Source organism: Eucyclogobius newberryi, unplaced genomic scaffold, assembly GCF_026437365.1.
Source record: "Eucyclogobius newberryi isolate DKJ021-1_F unplaced genomic scaffold, fEucNew1.0.hap1 SCAF_2, whole genome shotgun sequence".
Taxonomy (NCBI): Eukaryota; Metazoa; Chordata; class Actinopteri; order Gobiiformes; family Gobiidae; genus Eucyclogobius; species Eucyclogobius newberryi.
The window spans coordinates 33596214-33620655 of NW_027315834.1; the positions used below are offsets into that span (position 1 = coordinate 33596214).

A 24442-nucleotide genomic window follows, 5' to 3' on the forward strand; every position below is an offset into this window, starting at 1 on the left:
TATTGTATAAGAAAAGTGACCGAGACGCAAGGAAGGGAGTAGTGACCAGATGGAGGAACCAGTCTGTATCTCTGGCTAAGGTTTCAGTCCAAGGAGAAGCTCTCTCAAAATTACTTATTGTATCGATCTTCAAATTCAAACCATATCTCTAAAAAGTCTTAAGTCCTTATTTAGTTGTCTTGTATTGCCAGCCTAGACCATTTGTCATTGTTAGAGCAATATTTAACGTTGTCCTCAATACTAAAACGCACAAATTAAAAACCAACCTCTTGAGAGTCGTAGCGTTCCTACAGGATGTGGGCAGGAATCTCAGGCCTGTCACTGCCAGCTCATGCTTTCCCCGTTTCATTCACTGGCACTTAATACAGCGGAGGCTCTCACAGGGACACATCTATCCATCAGTCTGATCACGGGCCACTCCTGTGTCCACGTCCACTGCGCTTTTCACTTTTTATTATCTGAGTGATGGATAGAGTCGAGGAACGGAGCAGCACATCCAATCCTCAAAAGTCAGTCCTGCTGCTGACGCATTTTCCTTTTTGGATGTCTCTCTCTCCCCCCACCTTGACTGGGACTGGAGCAGCGGATGTAGGCCATGTCCCAGTAGGTTTCTTCTCTCCTTCTCTCCTCTCAGTGCAGCAGATGACCTATGAGCTGATGGATAAAAGGTGACGTTCTAGAAACCTGTTCATTACTCTTACCCTTGAAGATCTGTCACAACACGATAGTATCCAGCTTTGAAATCTATAATATAATAATCGTGTGAATATCATCTTATAATCTTAGTTTTACAGATAAGAGAAAAGTGAGCAGAAAACAAGGAAACTGATCTCTGCCATATGTAATATTTGGTCATGTTTATGAAATGTTTAATCAATCTGTGTTCCCAGATACAGGGTAGATGTTCAAACTAAATATAGCTTTTGCTGGTTACAGTTTTAATGCTGATTATTCAGTCAACTCGCATGAGTCTCATTTGGGTAGCGAGTTCCTACTCCTAAATCCAGTATCTGCTGGTTAAGGCTCTGGCAACCCATGTTCAGTTGTGATTTTAATTCCTTTTTTAAGATCGTTAGGGCGCGGGGTACTCAGTCCTTTTAATAGTTGCTTGTACTAAAGCATTTCAATTGCTGTGTTGTGGAATATTAGTCAAGTGGAAAGGCACTTGAACTTAAGGGTATCCATATTGTAGTCTGTCACTGGTTGCCCTAAAGCCTTATTTTTCACATATTCTCTCACTTACAGTATTTCTCCTTAAGCCCATGCCAAGTGGTTTATCATTATCAGCGTCAGAAACACTACCAGATTATGCAAAAGTATGCAATCTGGGTGACAAATCACACCTGGCAGTCAAACTGAAATGCTGCCATAGGTGTAGTGTTGGAAGAAGATCCTCTGACATGAGTAATGACTAAATCCTGGCTAGACTCTCTCTTGGCATGTTGGTTTAAGGCTACTAAATGAATTTGAATAACCACCCAGCATATTCCTTGATGGTGGCCAACATTTTTTTGCACTACGACTGATCCTGGACACTGCAGATGTCATGTCAGGCATGAACAGACGGGGGCAGTAGATCCCTGTCTATTAAGCACTGGTTTGGACTAGTGCATCACACTGCTCATCTGTCTTCTTTGAAGGCTTGTGCAACTGTTACAGAGCAAAAAGTCTTCTCAAATGAGCCTGTTTTTTTTAAACCATTTCCATCTTCTTCCTTGTCTCACTTCTTGTGCTATTTGCTGTGAGATTACACTGTCTCTCGCGTTGTGTTCCTCTTGATGTGTGTTGATCTGTCCTCCTCGCCTTTCTTGTCTCGCCTCCTCTGACTGATAATTAGCCATTAAATGTTGAGCCATTTTCTTCTGCTTCAGTCGCAATCTCTCTTCTCTGCATTTACATGTGCAAACCACAAAATGACCTTGTTACAGCCTGAATTTGTGTAGGCTGCTTGGTGTGCACTTTCCCATGTGTATGCAAGCCTCTTATACTCATGCCACCTCTTCCCCCATTCCGTCTTTTTCACTTCAACTGCATGCACTATATCTAGCCAGTGATTAGTGTAAGATGCATTTTGACTGTTGTCGTGGGCCAGCCTATTTACCTTGTGGGCTGATCTAATTTCTACATCTTGTTGGTTAAAATACTGGACCTCTTTCATACGTTAACACAATTTGAGCTTGATTTAGGTAAAACGAATTGATGGTATGCATTGCTGCTTTTGGCTATTCTATTTTTTTGTTTTTGTTCTCTATATAGACACCTACTCTGTCCACTGTAAGTGTGATGCATGGATTGTTCTTTTTTAGCACTCAAGAGCTTGGAGCAGCCTACATATGCGGCCATTTGAGTGATGCTTGAGCCATTTAATGTGCATGTGGGAGGCAACATGTGTAGTGCCATTGATTTCTTAGTCTCCAGCAAGCGGCCTACTTAAAGGTGCTCTTTCTAGATGCCTCCTCCATCTCAGTCACATTATAGCCCCAATCTGTCTTCATACTTGGGGGAATGCTCCGGTACATAAAGGGACTGGCTGGAGCAACAAATGTTCATTTAACACTTCAATGGAATTCATTCCACTGAATTCATACTCCCATTTTAGAGGTGCCACAGGGACACTACACAAGCCAAACTTATACGCAATGCATCATCGTAGCCCATACAAAAACCTCTTGCCCCTTCTCAAATGTTCTCTTTTAGGACATGTATAAACTTTGATTTTTATGAGTTATCATCATGCATCTCCGTGAGGTAGACTGTACAAAAACCTTTTGGTGGATTAGCAGCAAGAGAATACTTTTGATCTGTTGAATTTTTCAAATGGAGGGGTTAAAGCTTCTCCCCTAGTGCAGCCAATAAAGTTGATGTGTAATCTGAAAAGCTTTCCTTTTTCCTTGTCCCATTGCATTCGGTGAGTCGGTGAAAAGAGACTCCCTACTCACAGACCTCACTAAACCGTATTATGATGTCTCCTGCGTCTGTGTTTTCTGATTCTTTTAACACAAGTTTCTTCTGATTTCAGGTGATGCAGATTGTCAATGCTGACGCTATGGTGGTCAAGCTTAACTCCGGAGAATACAAAACCATTCATCTGTCCAGCATTCGTCCTCCTAGGATTGAAGGAGAGGTATGCTTTTGTGTGGTAGGGTTTCGATTGTGTGTGGTTTTGACCTGTCAACTGTGTCACTTTCAATCCTGAAGCCATCTCCCCTTTATGCCTCTCCAACACTGGCAGCATCATTCAACTCTCCACAACAGCCCATTTTTCATGACACTGAGTCCTGTTGACCACCGGGTGGCGTCTCTGCAGCAGGGCACATTTAGGCTCACATTTGCACACACCCAGTAGTTGCAGCACTGCAGAGTGAGGCTGATCGATTTCTCCCCCCCCCCACACACACACGTGTGTTTAGTCAAATGAACAAATGCTGCCCAACATGTGATCTTATTTTTATTTTTGAATGCATTATTAGTCTTTGATCTCATAGCGGTGCATACAACAAATATTTTCCCTTTCAATTGAGATCAAAATAACTGCCCTTATACTCTCTTTAATAGAGTATGACTCATTCCAGCGCTGCAAGTGTATAACGGATAAGAAACACTCCTTTCATTACATTTAAATTCCTATTAGAATTGATTCCTTTTCCACCAGGGAGGATTGCATCGTTTTTTGTCAATATCCTATTTGCGTCCTCATGCGAACGAAAAAAATTGAGTTTCCCGTCTATTCATTGTGTCTGCTTTGTGTGACACAACTGAATCGGTTTAGTTTATGATAAAAGTTGGATTTTCCTTGCTTTGTGTTACTTCTTATTTGACAACCTTTTCTCACAAGGACATGCTATATACAATAATATTAATTTATATGCAAGTCATGTCTCCCGGTCTCTGTTCCAAAGACTGTGGTGTAGCGCTTCTGTTGTAAAAGGTAGATTGCCGACAGTCTGAGACAACTATTTTTTGAGTTTTGATTGTTTTTGCTTTATTGACTCTTCACATCCATTTTGAGTTTATGGCCTGCTCATTCCACTCTTTCTGTTTATCTTGCTAGTTAAGCTTTTATCCTCTCACACTCTCTCTCCCAACCCCCCTCTTCCTTGTTGCCGTCTTTCCGCTGGTATCTTCGTTAGTGCCATGCATCAGTGAGAGACAGCCTTGTATCCCCTCTCCTAGCCCCTCCCCCTTCTCCTATCCTCTCTTCTACTCTCCTACGCTTACTTTCCTCACTTCTTGTCTAGTCCCTGTCTTGTTCATGCTGTGGTCAGATTGTTGACCTACAACAGTAAAGCTTTCATTGTTTTAGCTTTTTAATAAGCTTGTAAGCGATAGAAAGCTTTGCTCTTCACCCTCTTTTCCCGTACCACACGATTCCTGCTTCACGTCCGACCAGCTTTTGCTGTTTCAAAACTTTCTCTCAGTCTTGTTCTGTTTTGTCAATGCCCTTCTCTCATCCGTTGTATCGGAGATGCCATCTGCTTCAACAGTATGCTTTCTGTGCTTCATTACCCTGTCATATGTTCCTCAATTCTTCTAGATGTGGATGTGGGTGATGCTGTTGTAGCCGTTTCATATTGTTACTGTGGCTCTTTATATCCAGTTGTTCACTCAAACTCTATTTTTACCCTCGGTTGGTGAGGCTGTCACAGACTTGAAGAGATAATGAATTATGTGATTACACCAAAGAAGAGATTCTCCACATGCATGCACAAAGCTCAACATATGTGCAGAATTTGTCCCTTTTAATTTTGCTCTGGAGTGGTTGAAAGGATGAGACAGGGGCACAACCTTTCACTCAACCTTCAAACTAAAAAGCCTACTTCCTGTTAAAGATATGACCCACTACTGTAGCCTAGGAAATGATTCTGTTAATTGGTTTTCATTGATTCACATGTAGAACTTATGCAGATGCGACATAACGTTTCTGTAGGTTCCTGTTGGTTTGTGTGATGCAGAAAGTTTATTTGCGATTCTGTTTGTTAGCTGTAGATATTAGTGTCTCCGAGCAAAAGTACCTTGGTGATAAACTGTGATGCTGTTGGCTCCGCTTTGAGTCTTGTCGCTATGGCAGCAATGCAGAGTTCTGGTTTCCTGCGAGGCTGTCTATCAGGGACAATAATGATGCCATAATTTGTCACAAGTTAACAGCAGATACACTTGTAGACAGCTGCTTTAATTAGGCGGTTTTCATTACTTATTTGTTAGTCATTAGGCAAAACACCCTTTAGGTACTATTTATAGTAATTGTGTTTATTCCTCATTCTTTCATTGTTTTGTTTGAGCTACAGCATCATACATTCATCGTACAATCGCATTGGCTGATATTTCCTGACTGAATTGAAGAAACGCTGTTGACTGGAAATACTACCTTGTGGTCAGGTAATCATGAGGTCACAGCAGGTATCGCCCTTGAGCTGGATAACTCGGTCAAGTATGAAGCCTGCTCACTAGACAGACAGTTTTGGTGTATAACCGAAGCTGCATTTGCCCATGTAATTACACATCTTGGAAATTGGTGTCATCTTGTGCCTAAACAAACATCAGAGACAGAGCGATCTGCCAGATATGTTAAGACTTTCTGTGTTGCCTAAGCATCTGCTCAAAACGATCTCAGAAATTTGGCCATACAACAAATGTAAGTATGCGAGTGCTGCACAACAACTGGCACAGGAAAATCTCCACAGAACTGTAGAGATTTTCCTGTGCCAGTTGTCATTACTGTCTCTGTCTGTCTAGATGAGTTTTTTGCTCTCTTCACCCATTCTTTCTGCAAGCAAAGGCTTCTATGTTTGTGTGTAAGGGCGTGTCTGGGTGGATGTAGCAGTTAAAGGGCTACTGAGGCCAGATGCGACGGAGCAGAGTGTTGATGAACCATGACAGTTCCTGCTAAGCCCTTCTCCCCCACCTTCCCTCTCATCTGCTTCTTTTGGTTTCCTACTACCCTTCCCCTGACTATACTAATGTTCACAGTGACAGATTGGTAGGTCTATGTTGTTTGGCTGCAGCAAATGAGCCAACTCATTTGCATACTTTCGGACTCTCTTCCTTTTAACCTATTTGTCCCTTTTACAGCTGTACAGCATTATCTCTCATAAGACGGTTTATAATGAATTAACTTCTTGATGTTAATAGATGCTTTTATGTACAATGCTTTAACTTTATTTTTGAAGCATGGGCCGGGGTAATACAAGCATAAGCAGGTGTAATGGTCTGTCTGAGGTGGAAATAGTTTTGTTTTTCGGCAACATAATCTATCCATCACTACTGTATAAAGTCGGATTGTTGTAGTGCCCTTGTGGACCACCTTAATGCCACTCTCATACTGCATCCCTCGTGTGGTTCAAAACAAATTGAGAAATATTGGACGTTTTTAATAAAAGCGTGTGCAAACGGAGAAAGCTAAACAGATGGGGCAGAGGGGGATGGATAAACAAATGAGAGCTGTAATTTGGATCTCAGCATGTAGGAGCTTTGTGGGCATTGCATTGTGACGTTTACCAAAAACATTCTGTTTCAGAATGTTGGTGGTTATAGTTTGATTCACTAACATAATCAGTCCAAAGATGGTCAGTTTCTGAATGTTTAAATAGATCACTCCATCTGTCTTCTTCTATTTAGCTCTCTGCTCACTGTTGTCCCCAGCCTCCACAGCTTCTGCCTGTCCATGTGTGTGTCCTCAGCATGGCACTGCTATGACACACTGTGACCCCACACTCTAAAACAGGCTGACATCAGGGGCGCACACCACATTGTGATTCACTCCGTCACCTTTGACTGGACTAGGCCGTTTGGGAGTTAGTGTTCCCTCTCACTTTTGGATTCCTTTTCTTGGAAAGTTTAAATAGTTTATACAGTAATGTTCCGTTTAATAACAGATGAAGAGTGGGAAAGCGTTTGTAAATCTCAGTGGAGGACCTCAAAATCACACATCCGGAGGGAATTTTGCTGAAAAAATGAGTCACCTTTTTTCCATAACACAATGTCAAAGTGCTCATTACTCACAGGGAAGTGCTAACTGTTGGAGAAACTGTGGCGGCCAAAGGCAAACCACTACTACTGCATTGGGACTGTCCTGTCACCCAAAAATATTGGACTGAAGTTCACTCTGCAGACTGTTTTTGACACTGCCATCCCTCTGAATTTTGAACCATGCACTTGGGCCTCAAAACTCTTGTCATGGATACCTTTTTATAGAATGTACTTTTGGTGGCAGGAAAAAAGGCCATCACTAAGAAATGGCTGACGCAAACATCACCAACAAACTGACATCGTAACAGACATCATAGGAAAACCTTACATTTGGACAATGGGACTCTTATTTTAATGCATCTGTGTTATTATTGTGTTTCCTTGGTTAATGTCCATATGTCATTTTATTTTTTATTTCACTCTCTGGTCCTGTTTTGTGTCCGTTCTGTGTTTTATCTTTTAAACTTAGTGTATTGTTTTAATTTTAATTATAGTCAAATTTTGAAAATTAGGGGTGGACAATATTGACAAGATCTATTTTCTAGGTGAATCCTGATAAATATGTCAATCCAACAATGATCGTTAACCATGTCTTCAGTTGTACAAGTTGGTTTAATCAAATATGAAATATTAATATAATATTAATCACAAGCATAGAAATACCACCTTATACACTTTGAAGCTTACAATACATGGTGCCGCTCCGTGGTCGAGAGGATAATACACATGTGATGCTCTTGATAGTTTGCTGCACTTTCCTTCCTCCCAGTCTCATCCTTAATTCACATTATACTGTCCTTTCCAATAAAGCATACAGGCCAAAAAAATACTTTTAAAAAAAGGGAACAATTACAATATAACTTTTTTTATCGGCTCTTTTTGAATCATTTTTTACTATAAAGGATACGCCAGATTTAAATATCTTGTATATCTTCAAAACAACATTCACATTAAGTTTTAAATCCAGTCTTTGTTCATTCGATACATTGTCCAGCTCTAATTGCAGGTTATTTATTGTGGCTAGCCATTGAAAGGCTAAAGGGATTGGAAATGTTTGCTAGTATAGTTTTTTAATCAAATCATAGTCAAATTGCATTAAATGTTTCCAAATGTCATTGTTGCAAGTTTCAGAGCCTGCTTGAAGCCAGTGACTGCACAGCCCTGCAGCTCTGTACATTAGAGGCAGCATCATGTGTCTGCAGTGGAGTTTTCCTGAGTGGTAATGCGTAATTTGGAATGAAGAAAATTTACCCCAAATAGAACTGAAGTCTCCCGGAGGACTGTCAGATGAAACTTGTTATTGGGGCAGGCTTCAGACATGGCTGCTCTGTTTGAACCTCCCAGTGCTGTGTTTGCCCCATAGCATGTTTTGCCTGGAGGCCTGATAATATGGTATTCAGCTTTCCATTTTGTTTTTGTAAGTGTAGGCAAAGAAATGACTTGTGAAGGTCTGTTAAAAACTATGCTCAAAGGAAGGGGAAGTGGTCAGTGTTTGTTCATTTTTGGTAGATTGTAGGTTGCATCTGCGACTGACCCGCTCCATCTTGCACATGGATGCCATTTCATCTTGCCTTGGGTCCTGCCTTTATAATGAAATATATTTTAAACACATCGAGTGCCCCTTTAACTACAGCTTTTCATCACAAGAAGTAAGCTTACCCAATTACACTGGGCACTAGTTGTTTCAGGACGACTGTCTGTGTGCTCTACCTCGTCACAAGGCTGCGCTGATATGTCTGTATTTCTTGTTTTCAAACTGTTTCACCTTCTGCTACGCATCTTAGTTCCCTATAGCGCTGCTGTGAGATGGAAGGCTAGTACCTTTTGTCCTCCATGTCTGCACCTACACTTCTTGTGCCTAATTGGCATAGAGTGCTGACATTTACACTCTTCGCCCTCAGTGACATGGTTCTTCTCCAGTGTGAAACGCCTTATTAGGTAGACATGCCCCCCACCCCCCCCACCCCTTTACGTCATTTCTCTCGTCTCCTCTGCAGGTACTATATCCTCTCATTAAAACATTCCATTTTCATCACAGATATGGCGTTTGTATGGAGGGGCTTAGTCAAATATATTACTGCGTTTTCATTTTGGTGTTAGAATAGTGTATGTTTGCATTTAATACAATTGAAGGTAAATGTCAACATGTAAGGAAATGCAACACTGCTTTGTGCTTATTTTAATAATCTGCTCACATCCAAACTGCAGCAAAACATTCTGTGTTGAATAAAGTGATTGTCCTCAACAGCTTTCAATCAAGTCTTGGATAAAAGCTTTCCTTTAAGCCTGAACAAGTGAGAAAGGATTTTTTTTTTAACTGTCTGAAGTGGCTTTTGTTTTGACACTGGAAAATGGAATGGTACGGGGCCAAGTGAGGAAAGATTGAAAAACATTTTTGTCGCACTGAATTATGGGAGTTTTTTCTAAGTTTAAAGCAACCGACTGGGCTCATACATTTTCAGACGTCCTTTACAATTGGCCTGGAACGACCTGAACAACAGTCACTACATTTTAGCCTCTTGCTGTTGAAAAACATGCATTACTGATAGATTACACAATAAACAACTGTGCAGATAGTTCAGTAGACTAATATGGAAGAACACATGGTCCGGCATTAAACTCAATATTGCTTTTCTTCACATGTGTCTTGTTTCTCGACCCATCTGCCATGTGATGTGCCCCACCTGGCAACGCAGTGCATTTAACAAAGCAAAGCCATTAAAGAGTTGAGGAAATGAAGGATTAATCCAACCTTGCTTGTCGGCATGAGCGATGATGATGAAGGTGTATGCAGGGCGGGGATGGCGTAGCATGCTGCATTGTCATTCATTGCTTTATTTCCATGTTAGTGCTTGCCATTTATTCTCCCTTCACTACTTCAATGACGTTTTGTTCCACTTTTAATCGCGCTTCTGCAAAAGCAACACCTGTCACTGCAGAGGTCTGTGTTTGTCGTCTTCTAACTTGGAGCAACACAAAACCCAGCCTCCCCTTTAAAAATGCAAATGCTTTCTATTTGTGGGCCGCTCCCGTCGTAGAATAGGTGAACACATTGAGGGACGTTTTGGTGTGCAGCTGTGCGTAGGGTTACATCTGTGTGTGTGCGTATGGTGCCAGTCTGCCTTTGTGCAACTCATTAACAACAACTTCGTTTTTGCTTTGACTGTGGCACACCTGGATCTGCTTGGCATTTGATAGGGTAATTTTGCTTTCATTTTGAAAGGGAGAGGATTTGTTTAGACAGCAGGGCCTATTGCACATGGGTGTATAATGGAGTTTTTAAAATGTTGGAATGATGGCACACAAAGCAAAGTATAATTTTGTGAAATGTGCCAATTTCTGTCGACTCTTATCTCAGATGTTCTTCCAACTGACCATATCTTTGACCCTTTTTTTGCTCACCTCAACTCTGGAGCCAGAATGCTTACATTAAGCAGCGGCCATAATAAAGAGTTATCTGTATTTAATTTGCTATATCAGAATTAACTCTGTTGTTTTAAACATGATCAATTCATACCTTTTTATATGAAGTGAAAATTCCTAATCCATCTTTTCTCCTATGTTTTTTAGGAGAAGAACAAAGACAGAGACAAGCGTTTCCGTCCACTTTATGACATTCCCTACATGTTTGAAGCCCGCGAGTTCCTCCGAAAGAAGCTCATTGGAAAGAAGGTGAGATCCAGTTATTATATTGCAACCTCTAAGAAGCTTTTTAAATGTTCTTGTTAGGCCTAGTCATATATCCAGACACACTTTCCCATTTCCTCAGCAGCAATACAATTATGTATCAAGCATATCTATTTCGGTGCCACCGTGAATGGCAAATGCTCTGATGCCCTGGGGCGTGGAAATACCTGCACGTACTCTTTAAAGAAACAGTTTTGATTTCCTCCCCTTGTGTCTATTGATCTACTCGACGTGAAGCCTGTGGGAGGCTGGGATTTACACAAAGTTGACCCAACAGGAGCCTTTGTTAAGAATACTACCAACTAGAGCTGCTTACTCATAAACATAATTGCATGAATGCATTTTTAACTGCCTCATTATATCTCTATAGATGTGTATATAGGGCATCTTAATACAAGAAGTGCTTTGGAAAGATGAAACTGCTATAACCCAATTTGTTTTTCATAAATTCTGTATTACAGATTTACATCATACATACTTTCAGAAGCCTGGAGTTACTTTTGGCATTCAGAACAAGAATTTGATTTATTCTTCCGTTCCTGTCATTTCAATGACTCCCATGAATATCTTTCTAACGACTAATCTAAGCTTTTATAAAGCGAGAGAGAAACGGATGAGAGTAAATTACCGATAGGCTTTTCAAACAAAGTACTATAAATTGGCTGGTATGAGATCTGCCCCACAATGAGATGTCTGTACAATTCCAAAATCACATGTACAGTTTTACATTTTTGTCTTTGAGCACACTTTGGTTCAAATAAGAACTACATATTATAAAATTCTGTTCATCTTTGTTGCTATGACACAAGTCCACAAAAGCTCTCTTGGTTAAATCTGCTGTTACCAAGCTTCATGACTTTTTATACAGTAATTGCAAAAAAAAAATGACTTACTTGTTTTGCAGGTATAAACATAATCTTTTTGCAGCCTTGACAACCAGTGAAATTATTGCACTCAGACTTTTTAATAGCACATACAGCTCTGTACCTGGCCTTGGGTAATATAATAAAATGTGATGCAATGGAAGTATTGAACACTGTGAAAGGCGACTGATGCAGGACTTAACATTATGCTCCATAAAGACCGATTTAAAGTGATAAATGTTCTAAAGACTGCTCAACATTTATCATCATTGCAGAAATGTCACATTCTGTTCAGCGTTTATCGTGTTTATCTAAGTGTACTTACACCTGCACTGACACAATATATATATTTTTCCTTGCAGTAATGAGCTACGAGGAGTCGAGGAGTGTTGGATTATAGGCATGATTTTGTATCTGTTTCTCAGAAAACGTGAAAAACAAAATCCCCAGTGAGAACACACAAACAGCCCAATGTCTTCCTTCTAAACCTGTTGGAAGTGACTGAGCATTACAAATGATTCTCTGAGCTCAGAATCTGAATCAGAAAGGAGTTTATTTCCATTGTCAATGAACAGGATTCAAAAACAAGAAACTTGCTTTGGCATTAAGGTACAACATGCAACACACAATTCATTGTATAAGTTGCAACATATATCAAAAAGGACATGAATAAAAAATAATAATTTTCAAACAAAATAAAATGGACTTGGTCTGAATACATACACAATTTACAGTTGGTCAGAATAGTGCAAAAATGAGCAGTGCACTGAATGGTTAGGGGGAGTGGCCGCCTGCCTGAGGGGAGTGGCCGCCTGCCTGAGGGGAGTGGCCGCCTGCCTGAGGGGAGTGGCCGCCTGCCTGAGGGGAGTGGCCGCCTGCCTGAGGGGAGTGGCCGCCTGCCTGAGGGGAGTGGCTCAAATAGTCTGTCTCCACCTTCTCAGCAGAGCGCACAATGCGCTGTAGTCTGTTTGTCCCTGGCTGTGGCTCCAGTGTACCACACGGTGATGGAGGTGGTGAGGATGGACTCAATGATGGTTGTGTAGAACTGCAGCCTTCGGCCTTCTTGATGAGGGAGTTAGTGGTGAGCTCCCACTTGAGTTCCTGAGTGATGGTGGTGCTGAGGAAGTGGAAGGAGTCCACAGTGGTAATGGGGGAGTCTGTTAGGGTGGGGGGCTGTGACTTTCCAGAAGTCCACGTGGCTGGAGGTGCAGCTACATTAAATGCATATTCTCTATAGAAGAATCTAATGCATCTATATTCAAACACACATTTTCTTCTGATAAGCTGTGTACATATATCATTAATCGTAGAAACTACACTACAGAGATTACATTTTAGAATTCTATAAACCAAAATGAAACTAGTATCAAAGCACATAGACATGCAATTTGTTTTTGTATCATACCTTCTTCAGTTCCATAGATATTGCCTTTACTTCTAATTATGTCACTTAACAGTCTTCAGCTCTTGTCTCACTCTCACCCAGCACTTTTTGAAATGACAGCACTTCCATGGTGACATAATCCCAAAAAGCATGATTTGGCTAACTTTATAAGTAGTGCTGCTTGTGTGCTTGGGTCTCAGCCTCAGCAGAAAAGTCCAATGAGAATGTTGCATTAAGCCACTTATCAGGGTTGAGCACATTCGGATAATCCTGCGTGCTCAAAGTGGCTCCTGTTATGCAGCTGCTAGTGCATACTTTTTCTCCTTACTCTGCTGCACGAGAGCTATCTGTTTGCGAAAGTGAAACCCTATTCACAATTCAACATTTGATGTGTTCAAGTAGATGCAAAGCAAGAAGTCCTAAGCCTCAGCAGGTCCTATGGATCAAAATCCATCTGGGGCTTTCACTGCGTATCCTCGCTTTCCTCTAGGATGATTCAACTGTTGCATCTTAAAAAAAAACTTACAAAAAACACACATTCAGATTACAAAATGTTGTTATCAAGCCTTTGAAACGGTGACGTGTGTGTGCTCTTAAAAATGAATCAGTTAATCAGTTAAATGTATTTTAATTTAAAGGTCCCATAACATGCAAAATCGACTTTTCAGAGCTTTTAACCTTCTTACATTGCTATTTGTGCTTCATATATGTGCCCAGAGTGTTTTTTTGATTGATTCCCGCAGTTTTTAGCTATAGTACAGACTATCTCCTTTCCGCGAATCTCCAAACTGACGGGGGGTGGATGCAAGACCGCATCATAACCCCAGGCACGCGTCACCATCTCCCCTCACCCTCCCCCCTCTACATCCGCCTCTCGCCTCCCGCCCCCTTCCCCCCGGCTCCGCGCTGCTCCAGGCTCCCGTGTCTCCCCATACAAGCCTATTCTGCTTCGATTTACGACGAAACACGGTTCAAAGAGGCCCAAAACTTCATTAATGATATTGCACTCTTTACTATTATCACAATGGTGACGGTTTATGTGGCAGTTGATGCAGCAACCGGGAAAATAAACGGAGAGAAGTTCTATCCGATACCGAAAAAACAGGAAATAAAAGCGCGAAGGACATAATGTGTGCGCGTGTTTGTGCGCGTGCGCGAACACAACCCTTATTATTATCAATTATACACTTAGGATAGACTACGAAATGTGAAAAAAAGCATGTTATGGCACCTTTAATGCATCAATAATTGTCTTTACCACATCATACAGATTACAGTGTGCTCCGACATCTGCGTTATGTTATGGGTGTGAAAACCATAACTCATTTCATTTTTTGTAATAAAACAGGCATTTGGACGCACACGACCACATGCGCACACACACACAAAGCGATGTCTGTATGTCCTTGTCGTTATCACTCACCCGCCCCGTCCTCTAAGCCCTCCTCTGGCTTTTCCCCATGTCGCGCTCTACCTCCGGAGGGCTCACAGATAGCTTTGCCGGATCAGGAAATCTGTGAGTCGGCCCGTGGAGAATGGAGGATGAGACTCCTCTAATCTGACATCACTGGTCAAAGTTTATAATCTGTCATCACCTTAGAGGATGGGAAGGCTAAGCACCAATACCTTACCCATTAGCTAACTCCCAATGCACCAGAGTATAGTTCTGTGTTTCAATTTGCGCGCCTTGGTCTTATTACTACATTTTTCGGCTTATCTATTATTTTTAGGAGGTTTGTTTATTGTCCTATTGTCCCAATTTGCAATTCAGCATTTTACGATTTCTGTTTTCTACCCTCTTTTTTCAAGAGAACAAATTATGCCAAAGCCTCGCACACAATAACTACCACACTTTTTAGGATTTCCCAAAGTGCACTTGTACTTGCAATCATTTCCACCCGCTTTCAATATTTTGAAGCAATTACAAGCCCCTCTGTTGCCTTGCCAACATTTCATCGCGTCCGTCCAGTTTGACAAAGCTCAAAATGACATTAATGCTGTTGGCTTTCTCTACCCAATTCTGACCCACAGAGGTTCGCAATGTTCAGTAGACGCATGATTCAGAAGGCACACTCGTCGCAAGTCTGTGATATTTCAGACCCCACAGTGAAATAAATGGCCACACACGACACAGTGACAAAGCTGTGTCCTCAGGCAGCTTACTTCGGAGTTTGTTTCAGGCAGCGCTAGCAAACAACTTCACTGTAGGCCCATTCGCGGCGGCGCATGTGTGCAAGCGCCTCTCCTCCGGGCCCGGGCTACTGTGCCGCGTGACGTGATTTGCACCGACTGGGGTGACCTTGAAACCTGGGACAAACGCACAAACCACACTCACACTTGCAATTTTAACACCCCAGCTCAAATGGTTACTGTAGACGCTCTCGCTGAACCCGATCTGTTGTGTTGACCTCTACACCCGTGTCTCTGCCCCTGTAGGTCAACGTGACGGTGGACTACATCCGAGCCGCAACCGGGCCGGCAGAAGGCACTCCCGCATTTTCAGAGCGCACTTGTGCAACAGTTACAATCGGTGGCATGTGAGTAGAACAATTAAGTCAATTCAATAAACTGCTCTTCTATACGTTTTACTTCAATAGTATTATTTTGAAGTAACCTGGCTATAGTATTGTTTTGAAGCAACCTGGCTGAACACCTTTCTTCGGATTACTTAATATTAATATAAAATGTTGTGGAAAGAATTTGGAACTTTTATAGTACTTATTGTGCCAAGCAATCCACTAAATTGTACTTTTAGTATTGTATTTACAGACGCATCACTTTACAATAGTTTTCACCTAATGCTATTCTAGTCTTCCACAACGTTCAGCTAAATGAAATCATTTATTAAGCATTTATAGCATAATAAATTACCTAAAAGTTGCTATTGTAGGCGTACATTTTCCATTCTCGGCCGGATTTTAAAATATCTGGTGGGTTCATGATTATTGCAAAGGTTTTTTGGTCCTCAACATTTTCCCACTCACCCCAATACACATCTCTGCATTTTAATTTTCACAAGGGTTATCTGAGTGCAGGCAATTACTTTCTATCTTCAAAACAGTTATGCAGAAATCCATTTTATCTTGCAGACACATTTATTTTATGCAGGGCCACAGATAGATGTTATTAAACTATTCAGAAGTTCAAGTTACTTCAAATGTGTTTCTAATGTCTTGAAAAACATTATTTTAAATAATTTTCCCACCAAAATTGATTAAAGCAGCCGTTTGTTGTCTGTGGTGTTCTGCTTCCCTTTAGAACTATGTTATTGAACCCCAATCTCATTGATGGAAAATAATTCCGTCCTAACACCGTATGATCTTTTTGATGGTTCAGTAATAAATAAATTGAACAAAGTAGATTAAAACCCAGCACTAACAAACAACAGCTGGTCTCCATGGATAACCTTTTGGCAGAACCTATAAAGATTATTGACATGACATGGCAAGATATTTACCTTTCACTCTCTTCTGGCAATTTGTCTTGCATTGTGCGTCTCGTAAAAACATTCATCATATAAAGGCTGTATTTTAACAGGATGTAAGGATGTTATGAAACCAGAGTAATACGAGTATGATTCACAGAGCTGGGTTGAAAAAATCGATTTGCCGATTTTTAATCGATTCACATATTAATGACCGATTATCGATTTGTACGTCCAAAGATCGATTATTTTTTTTTTTAATTGAAAAATGCTCACCGTTTACATTTTATACTTCCAGTTTCAGTACTGGCAGTGTGTGAGCAGTTTTAAAATAAAAATGCTTTTGGTAGCAACCGCTTTTGGGTGAATTCTTAATTATTTTCAAGCATAATAATAATGCACTGGTTAGTGTCCCAGTAGGAATCCACTGTTGCAGATGTAGTCACCTCAATGATGTCCTCCATTTATTGTCCTGAATTATCTTTCTTGAAGGTAGATTGACCCTTAACCTTTTCATCAGTCTTCCAGCCATCAGTAACTACCAATACTTGTAAGATTTGCTGTTTTAATATTGATATAATACTAGTTTTAATATGTTGCTTCTCTACACAGTCATGAAGTGAAGGTAACGGTTCAAATACATTTTTCATTTTTAATAACATTAACCCCCGGATCGAATCAAAATCGGATCGAATCGGAAATCAGATAGAATCGGATGGAATCTGAGAAAATCGGAAAAAACGATTTTGAAACTTAAAAATCGGAATCGAATCGATTCTTGAAATTTGAATCGAAACCCAGCTCTAGATTCACAAAATACTTTCTGACATTAATTTCAGCATCCTCACATTTTATTAAAAGTCTTGTTGCCGCCCAATTCAAGTCCTGTTATTCTTTTAATTCTTGTTTCTCCATTATTTGTTCTTTATTTTTGTCTGTTTGTCTGTTTTATCCATTGTAGACTTACTTAAATTCTGAATATCATAATTGTCCATGGTGATATTTGGTGTGCAAAGAGCAAACTACAGCTCTGTTAAAGTAGGAATTCTAATGAATGCTTAGCTTGCCAACAGGCAAGGAAGGTGAACCACCTGGACCCCCTGACAACTAGGACTGCATATATATTACATATACATAAAACATAACCAGGGGCCAAAGAGACCCCTGTATCTCAATTCCTAATGAACTATTTAAATAAACGTTCACAATATTTGAATTCACTGGCGTGTGCCATTTTATGGTTTGATGTCATGAGGGGTTATAATATAGATGACAGATGTGCTTTCCAGTGGAGAAATGGGACAGTGCTGCTTGCCCCTCTCCCACCCGTGATCTGGAACAGCCATGTCTAAGGGCTAATAACTAAGTGCTGCATTAACAACAACAATGCTTCCTCTTTGTGCCCTTCTCCACATCAGCAACATGGCAGCAAAGCAACGCTTAGTCAAGTGTGCCGAGATAGCATTTAACAGGCCCCATGTTCTTTAGCAAGGCCATTATTACCCGGCTTATACCTCCTCTCCAATATTGTTCAGCACCTATAAAGTGTTTTAAAGCCTCCTCCTCTCCTCCTTTTGTTCTTTACAGTAACATTGCAGAGGCTTTGGTCAGTAAAGGCCTGGCCACGGTCATCAGATACAGACAGGATGATGACCAGAGATCCTCCCACTATGATGAGCTTTTGGCTGCAGAAGCAAGGTGAGAAAACACTCACGCAAACCTCTCCTTTCTTTAAAAAAGTACTTATTTAATCATATTGTCACATTTCCTTCACTAAAAGATTTGGATATTGCATAAAACCTTTAGACCATAGTTTTTAAAATAAACATTGGCACTCTCCTTTTATCCTTGACCTTGTGAATGTTACTTATGGGAGGTACTACATAATGACCTTGAAGCTTTCTCTTTAAATTGCTTTTATCTTCCAAGCCAGGTGCAGTTACCAAATGAATCCAAGTAGCATAGAATTCCCATCTCATCTTTTTACATGCATAAACTTCTATTTTGAATATATTTTCTGTACATGCTTTCTGAATATATCCTCAGTTACACGCTATACCAGGGGGACTATGAATATAATTATGTATAAGTGCAGTACCATTCAGTCGTTGCTGGATACGTTTGTATTGCTGTAGATTAAGATCTGCTGGTTGTAGGTTCAGCAGATTCAGACCTTTCTGTGTAGAACCCTTTCTCCCTCTTGTCACGGCCCACCCCATTCTCTCCTTTCTGCATTCCTTACTCTTTAGCACAGTTTGTCCTTAGTTATCCACCTTAGCCGTTTTCAATTTTGTTCTCCTTTGGCCTTGCTCTGCTGGGCCATCTTTTCACTCACTTCCTCATCTTGTCTATTCAGCTCTACCACAGTCTCTCTCTGTCCCTGATGGGGTTTTATTAAAGCTGATGAAAGGTTTCTGTCTATAGCCTAAGTTTTATTTTTAGATTTCAGCTGCATGAGGCCATTGGCCTGGAACCTTCCAGGAACCTTGGCTGCAACGTTAAATGAGCATTGCTTATCCTCTATGCCTGCATAGATGGACACAAATGATTTACATCCCTCAGACCCAAGGGCTACATGACTGTCCACCAGCAACATTGGCCTGGTTGGTCTTTAACTCAGAGCTCGAGGGAGGCCTATGAGCATGACTTCATGAGCCATTGTCATATAGAATGCATCGCTTGAAAGAAGGAAACATTTTCATCCTGTTTGCTATTTGTTCTATATATATTGTCCCTTTATTTGTTCTTGGAACAAATTATATTTTAGCGCTTTCAGTTGAGCTGTAATAGCTGTTAAGGAAAGAAAAGTGGCATTGATTTACATATTACTTTAAGATCCCACATTGTTTATCATTATTCATGCACTCTCATTCAGTTCTTTGAAGCTCGGGGCCATTTCATTTTCCTAATGGATAATGATGCTGTTTGTACATTTACGATGTATTGTATGTTTCTGACATGACCGACTGCAGAGCCATCAAGAATGGCAAAGGACTACATAGCAAGAAGGAGGTGCCCATCCACAGAGTGGCTGATATATCTGGGGTGAGTCATTCTTTTATAAGGTTTGAATTCCAAAAACCGTTGAATGGTTTTTGGAATGGTTTTTGGATTATTTCAATACATAATGCAAAAGTGTGCCAAATATTATGATCATTTAGTCCTCAAAGACACTTTTCATCAGAAAATTAGCAGCCTCTAAAAATAATCTGAGACATTAATATAAAGATCAGTGGCACTTCGTCCTGGCTTGTTTACAAGTGCCTTGGGGTTTGATAGAGGGATCATTTGGCTAATGAAGCCTGATTGGAAGTGCTCTGCAAATGAAATTAGCAGGTTGTTTCTGTAAAGTTTATTAAGTGCAGAATAATGGTTCGCTGTTATACATAGATTTTCAGGGATTGCTGAGCACTCATTTGAGTTTTTTTCTAATCTAATCTGCCCACTTTTGTTAAAGACACTTTAAAATATGAATTATTGGCATTAAAAGCTGGTCAGAGATTCACTGAAGGGCAACAGACAAATGGTTGTCAACCGAACTAAAGCAGCTGTATTCTATTGATCTATACTGAATTTAAATTCAACACATTTCTTCACACAATAATATATTCAGAAGTGTTGTTGTGATGTTCAGATGGGCTCAATACATTTAGCATTAGCACAGGGATCTGACATTGCTAGCATAAGTAATAATTTCGGGTCCCTGTTACTGTATAAACTGAAAACCTTGAATAGTCTCCTTTTAGCTTCATCACAAACAATGTGTCCAAAAATGCTTAGGATTTAATGGATTGTGTTTTAGATTGCCTTGACAGACATGGCTCTTCATGTTCTATGCATCCCTTTCCTGAACTATGCCATCATTTAATTGCAGCATTTGCTCTTATTCATTTTATAGTGAAGGTTTGAAAACCAACCCATTTGACTGCTTTTATAAGAATGCTTTGAAACTCTGCAATTATTTTCATGATGTGTGATTACAAGGTAAATACTTTAGGCACATGCTGGTCCCCAGCATAATAATGCTGTGTTAGGCATTCATGTATGGTGTGCAGAAATATGCTCCCCCTAAGCTCTTATTAGTTTCATTAGTTAGTATTAGTGTCATCCTCCCTATGGTTCTGGTCAGTGTCATTATTTGCAGCTGTAGCTCCTCCTTACCCCATAGTTTGTGTCTGTTTCAACAGGATGGGTGTGTGGTTTGCAGCACATGGTGCCAGACACTGCCAGTGGGCCTGCATGCACGTGCACGCACCAGTTGTTTGGCTAATGCAATGAGTCTTCTAATAAAAGGCCTAAAATAGCACTAACTCTCCCCCCTCGCCCACCTTCTTCCTCCTTTTTCCTTTAGTTCTTTTTGATATACACCCACGCATTGCTGTACACAAGCTTGTGCATACCCATTTCCTTGCAGGAAGTCAGTGCTATACATTGGCATCTGAGCTCAAAGGTAACCTGGAATTATTTATGAAGAGGAGGAGGCTGCAGTCTCCAATAGAGCAGGGATATGTTTGTAAATGTATGGTAGTGCAGATGATTGCAGATGGTGGGAGGAGAGTAGAGAAGGCTCTTGATTGACCTTATGCCTCTCTGGGTTGCATAATAATGTCCTCTCACGGGTTCCTCCTTTTTCTTAACCAAGTTGCTCTTCCCACACACTGCAGGTGCTGTTGTGTGAACGGCTGAATGTTTAGTTCTGTTGTCTCCCACTCAGGGGCCTATTTTGGAGCACAGTGGGTGGAGTTCAGGTGCTCAATCTTCAGGCCTTCTATATCCCAGCCACATGTCATGTCGAAAAGTATCACTAGTGATGTGTTCTTTATACCCCCTCTAATGCTATGAGTCACCTTTTTTGGTTTTTACAATTTGTACACACATTTGCTATTTTGAGGGTCTCTTCTAAATATTCGTTCTGTGCTTTTAGCTATTTCTAAAAATACTAAACGCTAAACTTTTGTTTATCCATTAGGAGACGCAGAAAGCCAAGCAGTTTCTGCCGTTCCTGCAGCGTGCTGGCCGATCAGAAGCTGTGGTGGAGTATGTCTTCAGTGGCTCTCGTCTCAAGCTGTATATGCCCAAAGAAACTTGCCTCATCACATTCCTCCTCGCTGGTGGGTAACCCATTATCCTGTTAATGTTTACATTTGTATTGCAATTTGTATTTTACATTTTAATGTGGTTAGATTGTAGTTGTAATGGATACTCTTGAATGCCTTAATTCCAAATTTGTATTTTTAACACTGCATTTTGTAATTGTTTCTTCTTGCTTATTTGGCATTTTGGTCACCTGCTGCTGTGAATCCACTCTAGCTTTTTTAGTGTCTCGACTTTGAGAAGCTGCAGCTGAAATACAACAATATATTTTTGGTGGCAGAATAATCACGTACTTTGACACTTTAAGCACTTTACAGTGCGTAGTGATAAAAGTACTACAGCCATATCTTTAGCAATACATAATGAGCCATATCTCCAGCAGTCCATTATCATCTGCCCAGATAATGGGAAGTGCCATTTATTGTTGCAATAAAAATGCACTTTTGATAGGTATATCCCCTCTGCATAGCTGGTGAGTTGAACAAACTTGAATTGTAACAAACATTCATTCAACATAAGTCCAACAATATAGATATGCCTTTGTTAAGGTAGGGTCCATAGCAAGTTTATTTGTAGAGCACATTTCATACACAAGGCAATTCAAAGTGCTTCACACAACAGGAAAAAATGCATTAAAATCACAAAGAAATTACAGACCACACACATAGCATTCCAGACACTCTTTCCCATATTTATTTGACATTGCCAGCATGACCGGTGTCGCCGGGATGGACACATCACTTTTAGATTGATTCTTTCTAGCAAAAGGTTGATTTTTTTTTTTTTTATGACTAAAATACAGTGAACTAAATATCACTAAAAATCTCACGGAAGAATTCCCAATGTCCAATTGACATAATTAAATACTATACTACGCTACGCTACGCTACGCTACGCTGCGCTGCGCTGCGCTGCACTGTACTGTACTGTACTGTTATGTCAGGAATACTGCTGTAAATAAAATGAAAGTTACAAATGTAACTACATTTCAATGAATCACCAGAGGCGGTTCTTAAGCGCTGAATGAATCCCTTTGTGCAAGTGTAGTTCGAGTATCAATACCACCAACGTCACACTTGTGACACTCTGATGGCTAATCAGAGGCTATATAGCTGACCGGCATCCATTTACTATTTTCCTGCAGAATCTTCCCTCGGAAACGCAGGGATTCTGAGTGACAAAGATGCTCTGGCTGTCATCCGGGATTCATAGAACCATAATTGCATTCGTAACTTTCGTTCAATTTCATCCCTGCTTACTCATTGAAACAGCCATATATCTCCAGAGTGACAAGGAATCCTCGAACACGGAGAATTCGAGTAACAGAAACAAGAGACCACAGCAGAGCTCAGTCCCACAGCAGGCTCAACAGAGCTCAGTCCCACAGCAGAGACTGTACCCGGGCTCAACAGAGCTCTGTCCCATAGCAGAGACTGTACCCGGGCTCAACAGAGCTCAGTCCCACAGCAGGGAATATACCCGGGCTCAGCAGAGCTCAGTCCCACAGCAGGGAATATACCCGGACTCAACAGAGCTCAGTCCCACAGCAGGGAATATACCCGGACTCAACAGAGCTCAGTCCCACAGCAGGGAATATACCCGGGCTCAGCAGAGCTCAGTCCCACAGCAGGGAATATACCCGGACTCAACAGAGCTCAGTCCCACAGCAGGGAATATACCCGGGCTCAACAGAGCTCAGTCCCACAGCAGAGACTGTACCTGGGCTCAACACTGCCACAGCTTTGCATCTAGTGGGGTAAGTTTGTGGGCAATGTAGTCCCCTCTTAGATGTTACGGCGTTGACGCACCAGGTCAAATCAATGTGTTTTAAAAAGGGAAAATATTAAAGGCTCTGCACCTAAAAGCCTCCAGCCTCCAAGTCAGTAGTTGCCAGACACCAAAGGTCAGCCACCAATAGATAACAAGCACATCCCATCACACTAGGTTAGCTTGTTCCAAAATATTTGACAGGGATTACCATCTATAGAGCTGCACTCATGGGACAACCGTCACAGATGCAGCATCAAAAAACAAACTAAGGAAGGACATTTTATAGGAAGTAAAACCTACTTGGACCACATATGCAAACAGTTTGCCTGTGGTTTTAATGTGAAGCATTTATGACTTTGAGTGGTTCAGACACACTTAGCTCAGTGAAATAGCTGAAGACTGACACCTTGGAGAGTAGAGTGCTTGAATGGGGGACGGCCATGAAGCGCCAGTGCATCCCATGATGTGCTGTGACACAATGATACCAGGCACCATCTTCAAAAGTGATGGTTAATCAATCAATAACACACAAACAGTGGTTTACACAATTACTCTGTATCTACCTCTGTATTTACCTGCGTTGCAACAATGAAATTTCCCCATGTGTGGACAATAAAGGATTATCTTATCTTAATTCCACACTGCTTACAGAGATGCAGGAGGAATAGTTTGACCTGGTTAAAATACAGAAACTGGGTTCAAAGTGTCCACTAAACTGCACTACAGGAATCCGATTGATCCTATATTTAGCGTCACTAGTGTCAAAAGAGAAGTGCCTCTACAGGCCACCATCAGTCCATGAAACCAGACAGTTGTCCAAGTAAGCCATATGTAATGTAATCTGACTAGGCAGATACTGTCAAAGCAAAACACCTGCAAAGTGGCATATAAGAGAGGAAAAGTGTCAGACAAACTTGAGCATAGCCGTTACACTGGCACCCCCAACTTTCTTAGGAGTGAGGTAAATCTTAATTGAAATAGACATTCAACAGATGTCTGCATAAACTCAAATGATACAATGTGCTCCATGGCAGTTTTAGCCGCACATAGACAAACCCTTTGGTCCCTCTATTACCCTGAAGGGATGTATAAACTAGGCGTGTGCCAAACCGTAAATTACCCAATTGTAGGTTATCCAGAAGCATTGTGCATCACTGACTGCAGATAAAACATGTCTGGGTTTGGGACGGCTGCGAATGGGATGTATAGCCCTGCTCCACATCCACTCCTTAAAGATCTGAGAGTCTCATAGGC

The 24442-nt window shown here is 40.9% G+C and overlaps 1 protein-coding gene across 1 annotated transcript in view; it reads left to right on the forward strand.

Moving 5' to 3' along the window:
- snd1 (staphylococcal nuclease and tudor domain containing 1) overlaps positions 1 to 24442 on the forward strand; it is a 133936-nt gene that overhangs the window by 12549 nt on the left and 96945 nt on the right. The window contains exons 10-15 of the mRNA XM_072455076.1: positions 3020 to 3124; positions 10537 to 10638; positions 15337 to 15437; positions 17912 to 18022; positions 19297 to 19369; positions 21294 to 21435. Of these exons, the coding sequence (XP_072311177.1) occupies positions 3020 to 3124; positions 10537 to 10638; positions 15337 to 15437; positions 17912 to 18022; positions 19297 to 19369; positions 21294 to 21435 (634 nt within the window). The remainder of the gene's footprint in view (positions 1 to 3019; positions 3125 to 10536; positions 10639 to 15336; positions 15438 to 17911; positions 18023 to 19296; positions 19370 to 21293; positions 21436 to 24442) is intronic.